This window comes from Cavia porcellus, unplaced genomic scaffold (assembly GCF_034190915.1).
Source record: "Cavia porcellus strain 051 isolate PalLab524CR breed Dunkin Hartley unplaced genomic scaffold, mCavPor4.1 scaffold_6, whole genome shotgun sequence".
NCBI lineage: Eukaryota > Metazoa > Chordata > Mammalia > Rodentia > Caviidae > Cavia > Cavia porcellus.
In genome coordinates, this window is record NW_026947489.1 from 67,699,881 (window position 1) to 67,713,138 (window position 13,258).

General features: G+C 37.0%; 1 protein-coding gene across 1 annotated transcript in view; it reads right to left on the bottom strand.

Annotated features, from left to right (window-relative positions):
• The window catches only part of Taf15 (TATA-box binding protein associated factor 15), a 30,195-nt gene extending 18,453 nt beyond the window's left edge, over positions 1–11,742 (bottom strand). The window contains exons 1-5 of the mRNA XM_063250929.1: positions 11,601–11,742; positions 4,377–4,416; positions 2,509–2,557; positions 2,340–2,424; positions 2,154–2,256 (exon numbers count right to left, since the gene is read on the bottom strand). Coding sequence (XP_063106999.1) covers positions 2,154–2,256; positions 2,340–2,424; positions 2,509–2,557; positions 4,377–4,416; positions 11,601–11,607 — 284 coding nt within the window. The 5' untranslated portion in view covers positions 11,608–11,742. The remainder of the gene's footprint in view (positions 1–2,153; positions 2,257–2,339; positions 2,425–2,508; positions 2,558–4,376; positions 4,417–11,600) is intronic.
• Between the last annotated feature and the right edge of the window lie 1,516 nt (positions 11,743–13,258).

Here is a 13,258-nt window from a genome sequence, read left to right on the forward strand (position 1 = left end):
TCATAATTATTTGGTTCTTTTATGTACAGTCTCCACGAATGAAATCACCTTTAAAAGACAATTCACAATCACTAAAGAGTCAAAAAAAAGAAGTGTCACATTATGCAAAAAACCTCATGTACGTTTCAAAACTAATAAAGCAAGAAGTAATGATTTTTATCTTCTCCTTAAAACAAAGTAAAAGATGCTGCAAAGAACAATGTCTGATTCTTTAACATGCCACACGTGATATTTTTTATACTAAGGAGTTTTGTCACTTCATTTTAATAATATCATCCCTTCAAGCATTTTTATAATTATTCTCTTAGATATAAAGAACCTACAGTATATTCTTCTAAATCTTCAATAGTAAATTTTAGAAAATACATGATTTATATTTTAAATCTGATGATAGAAGTTTGCTTTTTAATGTCATTGTTCATCTGAAAAGAAATCTATCAAGCCGGGGATTTAGCTCAGTGGTGTAAGTGCCTGCCTGGCAAGTGCAAGGTCATGAGTTCGATCCCTAATACCAAAGAAAACCCAAAATAACAAAAAACCAACAAGTCTACCAAATAGTTAAGATGGCTTTCTTATTCCAGTCAATTCACAAGGAAAATTCTCCTTACGCACAGTGGTGTGCCCTGTAGTCCCAGTTACTCGGACAGCTGAGAGAAGATCACCTGAGCCAGGAGATTCAAGACAGTCAGGGGAACACGCTAAGACCATCTCAAAAAAGGAAAATTCCAAGTACATATGGAGAAATAGGAGGGTATTAATTACCTACTCTCAGGTAGAAATGTTAAAAGCCAACATTTAACTGACTTTCAGTTGCAAGAGGTTTACTTGAAAAACAAAGTGAAAGGGTCTCAGTATTAAGCATGATGGCATACCAGCAATTATCTCAGCTGCTCAGAAGACTGAAGCAGGAAGCTAAGTTCAAGGCCAGCCTGAGCAACTTAGCAAAACTCTGCCCCTAAGCAGAATTTTAAACAGGGATAAGGACGGGCTTGGTAGCAGAGCACTTGCCTAGAATGTGGGAGGCTATAGTCAATCCTCAGTACCCTCACAAATAAATAAATAAATAAATAAATAAATAAATAAGTAGGTCTTGAAGAGTTATTCTCAATACAGCATGACTTGTGGGTATTATCCTTTATATTTGTACTCTACTTTTCAAAGCAGTCCCATATTTAAGGCTGATCCTTTCCCCAATGATTTTAATTAGTATTTACTTAGGATAATTTTCTTCACTGCAAACAGAAAACACAAGACTTCAGTTTCTGCCATATTTTTTAACAGTATTAACAGGCTATATAATCCTAACTTTCCTTTATCTCTGCAAAATGGGGATAACTACTAACACTATCTCAGTGTTATTCGAGGACTTTTTACTAAGTGTATACTAAAAAGATGCTATTAATTAATAAATACAGGCTCTTCAAAGTAGAAATTTCAAAAAGCTTTGCAAAACCTACTACTTCGCTAGCAAATTTTACCTATCTATATTATCAAATAAAATGTATTCTAGGGCAGTGGTGGTGAATCTTTCAGAGATGAGTGCCCAAACTGAAACCTAAAACCCATTTATATTTATCACAAAGTGCCAACAACACAATTAATCCTGATTACAGTAAGTCCTCGACTTTTAAACATTCGAGTTGTGAATTTTCACACATATAAACAAATCCTGCATTTGGTTTTTTATGCTTTACCCTGTGTATTTGTGTCAAAGGTATAGAAGACTCATTCTGTTAAAGAATTGAATCCAACTTACATTTTCCTAGAACTGAATTTGTTCCTAAATCAGGCACTTACTATACTGAGGTTTTACATTAGAAAAAACAACACATAAACATTTTTTGTCTTAAAAGAAAAACAAGTAACATTCATGCCATAGATTTGCCACCACTAATCTACAGTATCTGATACACATGAATGATTTTAGCCTTTTTCCTAACTAATATGAAAATGTACACACTCAAACTGCTCAAAAATAAAATAGAGGCTGAGGATATAGCTCAGTGGCAGAGTGCTTTTCTATCGTGCACTATAATAAACTAATACGAAAATTAAAAGTTAGGCACCAAAAATTTTAAACCTAGGATTCTGAGGGTTAAATCTCCTTATTTCCACTGCCCAATACAATCTCAGCGCTCTTATTGCTTCCTTACCCTCCTGATGGTTCCGTGTGCTGTTGTCCCTGGTTATTATACGATTGCTGGCCATATGAGCTCTGCTTTTGATTCTCATAACCACCGTAGGACTGTGAATAACCTAAATATTAGATAGGTACACTATTTAGTGAAGGTTCTGATTTCAGAATCTCTAAAATAGCAAATTTAACAAGCCAGTCCAACCTGATTGGCTTTGTCCATAACTGGAGTAACTGCCATAGTTCTGTCCATATGAAGAATCAGTTGTTTGTCCATAGCCAGAATAGCTCTGAAATTTAGGTAAATATTCAAATTTCATCACTTACTTGTAATAAAAATAACTGTATGAAGAAGACAACTTTTTTCAACCTACTTGTGATGCTTGTCCATAGCCTTGGTTGCTTGGATTTCCATAGGAATAACTGTAAAATACAAATGAATATTTCAAAGAAATGTGCTTAAAGAAATGTAAAAGCTTAAAGGAAGAATCTTGTCTTCATTTTCAATCTTCTAAGACACAGTCTTTTCTGAGAACTGTCAATCTACCTGTTTCTTAGGATCTAAACTAAAAAGTAATGATCAAAGACTACATTAAAAAGTCACTCCCAAATCTCATGCATGTTGAACAAGTACCAAAAGTTTTGTTTTAACAAATTCTCACAAATAAAACTTTACCAGCACTAGAAAATCTCAAGAGAATTATGCTTTGGGATAAATAATGAAAAAAATCAGGGGTAAGCACTTATGAACCTAATTCTATTAGAAGGTTCTTATTTATTCTAACCTGTGCAAATTTGAATTTTTCTAATATTTAAATCTTGTCCTGCTAAACAATGTTTTGGGTTTTTTTGTTGGTGTTTTAACGTTTTATTTTTTCCCTAAGAACTATATGGCAAGACCCGCAATTTTAAAAAAAATTTTTTTTTTTTTTTAAGAGACAGGGTCTTCCTTTGTAATACATGCTGATTTATAGCCAGGCTGGGTTCAAACTCAAGGCAATGCCTCTGCCTTAGCATTCTGAGTGCTGAGCTACAGGCGTGTGCCACCATGCTCAGCTCATAAGCATTAGACACAAAAACGTTTTAACTCTTTAGCTGCATTTTGACAAATTAATTTCTTCCTACCATTTGCCTTAGTTAAAAGTTTTTAACTTCCTAGTAAAGGCAGCATGGCATTGAAAGTCCAGTTTAAATAACTCAGTAATTAGAAGCATGTGTATTTCTGCTGTACTGTCACAAAAATTACAGTATACTATATTTTCAATATTCTAGCAAAGTCTGGCAAAAACACGACAAATATTTGTTCACTAAGTGAATAAATATACCTTTCCATATCTAAATTCTATTTAATTTTATAGCACAGAAGCTCTAGGAAGTTACAAACAAACTTTGTGGGCTTTTTCTGTTTTATTTTGTATTACTAAAGATTGAAACCAGGGCCTCAGGCATGCTGACCAAGCACTCCACCAGAGCCACATCTTGCACCCTACATACAAACTTTCTCAATACATACTGTGATTTTCAAATACCCTAATGAAAACAAAATGTTTGCACTATGTATTAAGAAAGTTCCTTAACTGTTAAAATTACATTTCATTGAATACTTGTCAGATGCCTACTGAGAAGTTAACTCTATCTTTTTGTTGTTAACTCTTCATGAGAATAATGAAAGTCAAATTCATTTAGTTTTTAAGAAGCTTAAAATTTGATGTCTAAGATATTTGACATACTATTCTAAGTATCTTGCACTGGGACGCAAACCATTTTGTGAAACAGTTAAAAGCTAAAAACAAAAAACAAAAACAGTTAAAAGCTATACTTCTGGTAAGCAAGCAGGAGAAGTACATGTACATAGTCACATAAAAATAAAGTTTTATTGTGAGCATGTTAAGGACTCTGAAAATCTACTCAAAAAGAAAACATCTTAGCATATTATATACCGATAAAAAAACAAAATGCTTTAAGAACTTACTGTATCCCCCTAAAAATGATCTAAGAAATTTCCCAAGAAAATTTACAATACCTAAGAGATTCTTTTACTCTGGGAACATCTAAACATGTTGATGCAAACAGACTTGAGAAATGTTTCATAGCTTCTATTTATTTACACAGGCCCACTTTCTTTCCCTGTGACAAGCTAAAATTTAATTAAGACACTCAGTTACCAAGACTCAAGAGACAAATCTGACTACATTCATCTTTTGTTTTAGCCTTTATTTTTTAAAATTTATGTATACTTTACCTTTGCTGCTCACCCCCAGACTGACCGTAACTTCCAGAATCTAAAATACATAAAAAGAATTTTAAATCTTATTTAAAATTATGCTTTCCCCAAGACTGACTTTAACTAAGATAGATGATTGTTCAGGCAGAAATCTATACCAACAGCATTTGCTTTTTACAATAACTGTATCTTTAAACCAAATAAACAAATGTGAAGCAATCAGTGTAAACGTATCGCTTAAAAAAAAAAAAAAAAAACTGGTAAGCATTCACAATGGCACAGGCCTCTAAAATCCCAGCACTCTGCAAGGCCAAGGCCTAAGGATCACAAATTCAAACTCAGCCTGAACAACTCAGCAAGATTTTTGTCTCAAAGTAAGAAAGAAAAAGAGGGCTTTACATATAGCTCACTACAAAGACCCTGGGTTCAATTCCCAGTAATGCAAAAACAAAAACAAAACAATACTTCACTGCACTTCTAGCTACGTGGGACGCTGAGGCAAGAGGATCGCAAGCTCCAGGACAGCCTTGGGGAATTTTGCTAGACTCTGGCTCGAAATAAAACAAAAAGAAACAGCTCGCAGTGTAACTTAATGGTAGAGCACCAACGAGGTCAATCCCCAGTACCACAAGGAAAATTTTTACATTAAAAAAACCCAAAAGCTCAAGATACATGCATATACACTCCTATGTGCACATGGACCTTTATATACAAAAAAACACCTGTTAAAACTCATGAAGTCAAAAAAGGGAAAGATATGCACTTTGCCAAGATAAATCCCCACGATTATATTTACTTACATATTCTTACCAACCCCATATACATACCACTGTTTCTCTATGTCAAACTGCTGTGATTGTCAGCATCAATACAAAATTTTCTGAAGACTTGCTAAAAGGCGCTATTAGTTAACTCTGATTTTATCAAGCTTTCAAAAATTCAATCAACTGGTATACCAATTCATTGATAAACCAACTCATTGGTAACTGCTTCTAGCCTGCATTTTAGCAATAAAAAACTACTGACAAAGTTTGTCATTACACGAATTAATATACCAAAAAACAAAAGAAAGGCCAAGGATTTAGCTAAGCAGCCTAAGTGCCTTGGTCTTGAGTTGGATCCCTGGTACCAAAAAAACAAACAAACAAAAAACCAAAAAAAGTAAACTATAAGGTTCTTTTCAGTATTTCAAAGTGTCAGTGATATTAAAAATTGTTGAAGAGGCCCTCTCTTCCTTTAGGTCTCTACTCAAATAAATGACCTAAGTCATTTGTGATGAACAAGATCAATTTTATATGAAATAATGTACTCCTGCAACTGCAAATGGCTCTATATCTCACACAGCTGACCATTACCCCATCCACATCCAATTATAAACAACTTTAATTGCTAAACTGCTCTGAAAAATCTACCCAAAATCAAATGAAACTTTTTCAATTAATTTAGAGCTACCATATGGAAACACTGGTTGCCAAGCTGGATGACATGAAATTGGCCCCTTTCTGCAGTAAAGTTCTTCACTCTGACTGAAAAGGACTGGGGCAGGAAGTCTACTACCAGGGCTTGAATCCAAGGGTTTCTCACATACTTAACAAGTTAAATGAAATCATGACACATCTATTTCCATGGATGTGTAAGGCTACCAGAACTGAAAAAGAATATCTACCTCACTGCTATGCCCACAGTAACAAATAAAATGACTAGAGTTGGCTAACAAAAATAAGGACACAGAATCCAACTAGATCATAAAGAGAATAGATACGTCTTATTAAATGACAAAGAAAATTAACTTCACAAAGGGTTGTGAGGGAAAATAAGTATGAGTAAAATTTAGGACACCTGAGGATGCAAGAAGCTTCAGGCTAAACTGTATTCCAAGGCAAGGACATGCGTTCTCCCAGTGACAGTGGAGTCTAGGACCCTCGTGTCTTTTGGTCCAGACAAAACCACAGAGCACGTAAGTCATATAACCTAGTCGCAAACCTAGTAAAAACATTAAGATCCTTAACCTCAGCCCATTTCCTTCAGTCAGTAAATTTGTGTTTGTTTTTAAGTCTGTATAGCATCATCTGAGAAATGTGCATTCATCTCAGATGCCCATTTTTGGATTGGGTCTTTAAATTTGAGAGGTCTGATTTTTTTTTGAGTTCCATGCTCCCTTTGTTCAGTCAGTAAATCTGAGTCCTTTAACTAGCTGACTTTAAAGCTCAAAATAAGATACACCAGTAAATGTGGGCCTAGTATAAATACTTCAGTGATAAAATGGAAATGTTTGATATTCAGAAGGAAAATCAGTTTATAAATGTTCTTTATCTCAAACAACTGTTAAGATTACTTGACACTCCCAGGCACAGTGACACAGGCCTATAATCCTAGCTACTGGAAAACTGAGATAAAGTATGGGAAGTTTAAAACTAGCCTGGCAATTCAGCAAGACTTTTAAAATACAAAATTAGGAAAAGGGCCAGTGCTTGCCTAACACATGGAAGATCATGAGTTCTATCTCCAGTACCAGCCACTGGACATTCAAGCCTGTGTTTGGACATGTGAATTATTGAGAAGTGCTTTTAAATTTCCAAGTGTATCAGGTTTACTTTTTTCTAACCACTATTCCACTGAAACCAGAAAATGTACTTTACAGAAAAAGCTTAGTATGTTAGGACTTGCTGTTTTTTTTTTTCTCTTTGAAGCACTTTTCGTATATAGATGCTTGAAAAGACATTTCTAAATTTTGAATAATGTGTCAATAAAAATTATTACTCAGATTTTACCAGTGTTTTTGTTGTCTGGGGTCATAGTTTTGTTTGGGTGATACCGTAGATTGAACCTAAGGCCTTTGCACCAACCTACATCCCCATCTGTTTTTATTTTAACTCGCAGTCTTGCCAAATTGCTAGATATAAACTTGTAATCCTCCTGCCACAGCCTCCTAGAGTACAGGGATTTAAGGAGTGATTGGTTCTATTACTGTTTGAGTATAGAGGTAGGTTTTTTAAAACTTCCCACCTGACTACAGGCTTGTTGATTTATTGTAATCAGTTCTTTGTTGTTTTGTTTTCTCCTTTGAGTCATGTAGAACTCCACACATACTCCTGATAAATTTCCTTTTATTACAAGATGGCTACTACCCACTATATTATCACCGTTAAGGTGGTATTTGGCTGGTTTATCTCCCATATTACTTTCAACATTTATTTTTAAATTGGAACTTTCTATTTCCAATAGAATTTTCTTGTTCCTTTTAGGATTTTCCTTTTTTTCCCTACTGCTTTACAGTCAAATTCATTTTTTGTTACTGCTTGATTTCTCCATGACTTAAGTCAATTTTTAACATGCTTCCCTGAGAAAGTTCAAAGTTCAACTTCCAGCAAAACATATTAACCTTAATATCCTATTTCCAATCACAAGCTTCATGTATTTTGCTTCCACTTTTTAAACTGAATTTGTTCACTTTTTATGTTCAGTGTATACAGAAAATTCTCCTCTTTTATTTACCATGTTTCTTTTACATTGGTTTTGTAAAAACTTCCCTTCTGGGTTTTTTTTTTTTTTCCTTTTTTTTCTCCCCGATTGCTAAGGATCACAGCCAAGGCTTTACACATACTATGCAACTGCTATAAAACTGAGCTACACGCCCCCAGCTCTGGGTTTAATCCTTATTATTTTGGCACAGACCTCAAAGTTGTACTCATAGTTTCTACAGTACCTATCAACATTATATAGTTTGGATAGAAAATTTGGTGTCAATGGTTATTTTCCTCTAAACTCTAAGGATCCTTTCTACCCTCAAAACTTACTAACCTTGGTAACAATTATCAAAGGGCATCAATCTCTCGATTCGTTTCCTGATACAGTATTGGTATTTTTAATGTGCAGTTTTCCATGAATTTATCCAGATATGATTTTTTTGTTTCATGTTTTGAGATAAGGGCTTGGCTTAAAATGTTCATCTACTTCGGAAAAAAACTCCAATTTTTTTTAAACTATTCTTTTCTCATTTTCTCCTTTTCAATCATAATAAAATTTCTCGATCCATTTCCTGTATTTCTTAATCTTTCATTTATTTTCATCTTTATTCTTCTAAACTGAATTCTAGCAAATCACATCAATTGTATCCATTATTTCTTCTGCTACTCAACTTGCCCATTTTTTCTATTTCTTTTTCAAATCTATGTGGCCTTTTTCTATATTTTGGTTTTAGGATTAGATTTTTAATAATCATACACTTTTAGATCATAACTGTATCGGGACTCGAGTCATTCGTCATTTACTCATTCTGAAGTGTTCTGTCATGTTCCGTAATATTTTTTACTGTTAGGATTATACTGCCTTGAAAACACTAGGCAAGTGTTCTACCACCAAGTCACATTCCCAGTCTCAGTTCATCATTTGCAAAACTTTTTCTAAGATTCCTTGTAATCTAAATTGTGATAGTTCCTCCAGAAAAACGTCTTTCATGTTGTCACCAGGATCATCAAGGATTTTATCAGCCCAGAAATTTTTCAGCTAATGTGTTTTAACATTCCCTGAAACCTAAATGAGTAACTCAAAAGTGTGTGAAACACTGGTTTTGTAAAAACTTCCCTTTTGGGTTTTTTTCCCCTCTATTGGTTAGGACTGCCAGGTTACAAATCAAGACTTCTTACTCAGCATCCAGAGTTATCTCTATAACATTGATAGGGGAATTTTTTTTTTCCTAGTTCATTCATTCAATGAGGATGCAGTCCTTCAACACATGATCTACAAATCCAAGATTTATGTAAATGCTTCAGTTCTCATTACCCAGTGTGACGGTGTCAAGGTCTTATCTCCTGTCCTTAATACTTGGACAGTAAAATCCGAATCTCTACACAAGACCTATACCCTCTTCTCCAGTGCAGCTAGCTGCAGGTTAGCTCTACACCTTACAATGTTTCTACTGCAGCAAAGATTTGCCCTTTTCTAACTCCTTCCCAACCTTAACTGAGCTGCACCCCCAGATCACCTCTTTTCCTACATTTTGCATTTTTTTTGGTGTTTGAAGACACAGGACTTTCAAGATACCTCCAAAGAGTAAGTATCTTGACTTTGTATTTTTAATTGACATACTTGTGATTTAACTAAAACGTCAGATAATTCACCTTTGTAAACAGTATTTGAATGTCAGACCCATTTAAAATATTTACAATTTAGATTTATTACTTAAGTGCTTACATTTTATTAGGTTTATAAATCAGCCCATCAGGCATTTGGAGTGGTTGAGTCAATTTGATAGATTAAATCTAAAAGTGCACTCTTAAATGCTTAGAGGACTTATTGTTATTAACTGCTTAAGGGAAATTTAATCTGTTTATTAAACATTCATCACACAAGTCAAATGCATTCTTTTACAAAGTCAAAAGTATTTTTATACACATATTACAAAACGTACATATTATAAGACTAAGTAGAATTTAAAGATTCTAGCTTTAATCAACTGTTTAGAACAAAGATTATGTTGAACAGTACTTTGTTCCTTGAAAATTATGTCATATTAAAGAAATTACAAAGGGACAAACATTTGGCGTTTGGTAATTTCAAAATCAGATTAGTACTGACCAGTTCCTACAAGGATACACAGCAAAGTCTCCATTTTACATACAGGCAAACCCCTAAATTTTAATTTTCCACTAAAACTACTCAGTTCTATGAAAGTAAGCCATTATCACATACCAGTAATTACGCCAAGAATCAAAGCAGGCTAAAAATTTGTAATGAGCACTGTATTTACTAAAACTTGGTGAATTTCTCCATAACTGAAGGTAGAATTATAATACTTCTTAACCATGAGAAAAGTATACATCCTTAAGTCAGTATTATTAATTTTTCTGGAGCCTTACTGGACCTGATTCCAAATTATGTACCTAGTAGGATATGTACACCGTCTATTTTGGAATAAATTATTGTTTGAGCAAGAATCAAATTAAAACCAAGAGGTAAATTCAATGCAGGTTAGCCTTTTCCAAAACAAATTCAAAAAGGCTGCTGTTCTGGCTCCTTATTATACAAGCCTAACCTAAGGTATGTCTTATCATTTATTCTCCTTCTAATCTTCCTTGCTAAACTAGACTCTTCTCCAAGTCCCATACTTTAATCCTACCACAAGACTGGGTCACTGAGGGGGTTTTAAATACTAACTGGTTAGTCCTTAAAAATGTTACAGCCTCTGCTACATGGCTGTTTCACCCCAACCACATAGAAAATCCTTTTCTCACAAGGAAAATGGTATCTAACTCTCACGATGATCTCAAACAACTAGATACTTGGTCTTGGCCGCCTGTGGATGTTGTCCAACAGAGGACCTTGTGTGATCAGATAGAACTGCTACGTTAAGTGGACTTCTACGTTCTTGATTTTCTTATTCTGGTTTTGCAGGCTCTAAACTGGTTGTCCTGAAGAGATTGATGCTTTTCTCTCTTCCACACAACGGATGGCCTCTACAAACTTTAACCACTTTGTGGAAAAAACTGCCTTTCTTGTGATCCGTTTTTTAAGGAAGTGCCACATGTATACACAAAACTTATCGAAAATTGCACTTATTACTTTCAAGCTTTTTGTGGACATAAAACACCGGGGTAGGGGGAAGCGGGTAGAGAACGCAGGAGGTGAAGAGAAAATCGAATTATATGCAAACACCCCCAACTCGAATCCACGTGGTTACTGCAGAAGGAACGACGATAAATATGATTTCGTGTAAGGCAATGTCCTTTGAAAGAGCTCCCAGAGCGCCAAGGCCCCCATCTGAAGAATGGGTAAGTCAGGAAGGCCCAGCTCCACTTCACGGTTGGGGAAACTGAGGAACGAGGCGGTGAGACGACTGGCCCGGGGCCTCGCAGAAAGATCTGAGGCGGAGCGGAGAACCAGACGCACCGGTTCTCTCAGGCAGATGCTCTGATCTCAGGTCCCCCCGCCCCTAGGATGGCGTTGACAGCGCCTACCCCCCTGAATCACTCACACCCTCCCCGGGGGACCACAAGTCTCTTTAGGTTCCAAGGACAGAGCCAAAAGACTGGACCCCGAAGCGCTCCCGCCGTGATTTGCAGCCCCGGAGCGTTGAGAGCGTGCGTGCCTCCGGTCCAACATGGCGGCGCCGCGTCCCCCACCCCCACCCCAGCCTCCTCAGGCCGAGGCTTTCCCTCAGAGCCCTCCGGTGGGCGGGAAGGTTGCCCAACCCCGCCAGGGCCCTTCTCGCCGCGGCCGCTGCTCGCTGAAAGAATCACCTACCCGACATGACTAAGGGCCGCGGCGCGGAGGCCCCAAAGCCCGCCAAGAACAAGGAATACGAGAGCCAGGCGGCGCGGCGCCGGAGCTGTTCTGAGGGCGGAGCGGCGGGATGAGGCGGACTGCAGGGAGGTGACAGCCAATCAGCGTGTAGCGAGCGATACCATGCTGTCAAGGAGCGAGGGGTGGTTGCACACTTGTACCAGCCTTCGAATCCTGAGGACTGCGGAGTTCCTCCCCGTTCTCCCCTTCGTAGACGGTACCATTATTGAGAGGGAATCGAGCGGGGAAAAAACCAATGCCTTTGTTGTGAGAGGGGAAGAAGCTGGACAGACTGTTTCTATAATCCTATTTTTCATTTTACTGGGTCTGATACAACACGAAGTTATGAAGCTAGAGAGGTGATACATTATAAACACAAAGTATTTTGTTAGAAAAGGCCTTTTTTCGCCGAAAATTTGGAATGGTATGTCCTTGTTCGCTTGGCTTTTGCTGCAGAGGGTTTGAGCCACCTGGGGGCGTTCAGAGACTGAGGGACTCTAGACCAAAAATCGTGACTGAAAGTCGGGTATCTCTTGGCTTGTTTTGATTGCCTGATCCAGAAGAAAACAAGGTAAGACCAGAAAAAAAAAAAAAAGTATGTGTTAAATAGTAATCACACATAAACCTCACCCTGACAATGAAACCGAGCGGTGGAGCAAGCTAACAGCTAACTTAACTGTGTGCACCTTAGATCCTCTCATTTAATTCTCAAAACAGACTGATGAAATATTACCCCCATGTTGCAGATAAAACAGAATTTACTTGTCCTAGGTTATACAGCTAGTAAACGAACAAGGTGAAATTTGAAGTCTGATAACCCAGCACAGTTGTGGTTTTAACCCAAATGCTGTACCACGTAAGGACCCAAAGGAACCTAAGCCCAATAGTAGAAAAAAGACCTGGGAAGGCTTTAAGAAGAAGGAAGGATGGTTAGGTTATGACACCTAAACCAAAAACCCTACATGATGATCAGAAGTCGACAGAGTTGAAGGAGTGGTCAAAAGATTTTTCTGTAGTACTTGTAGAACTGGTAATTCAATATATTTGGTGTATAACCCCCAGGGGAGAGTAAGAGATGATGTCAGACAAGTAGGAGGCTGAATAGATGCAGCCTTGTAGGTTCAAGTTTGAACTGTATCTTGAAGGCAGTAGGAACCACCCACCAAAGAAAGCACTTTAAAGAAGAGTTAAGATCAGATTTGTAATTTCCAGCTGCAGGATGAAGGATACATGGAAATGAGAGGTGCCTAAGTGAAGGGAGACTAATTAGGTGACCAGTGTTATAATTCTGCTCAGAGCGCATAGGGCCCTGGACTTGAGTAGTAGGTGTGGAGATGGAAATAACTGCAGAGATCTCAGGTTCACTTAGGGGCTGGACAAGAGCTGTTGATCAATTTGGATTGAGGGGTTAAAGCAGAGAAAAGAGTCTTGTGCACATAACAGTGGTCAGATGGAAGTACTATTCACTGTGACAGAGCAAGAGAAGGTTGGAATTGAGGTGGAGGAGCAAGTTATGCCTTCAGGCCAGAGAAAAAAGACATGAGGTCATTTCTCATTAGACCCACAGAAATCGTGCCCTCAGCTCTAGATAGGGTCACAGGTCCAAACAAGCAAAGCTA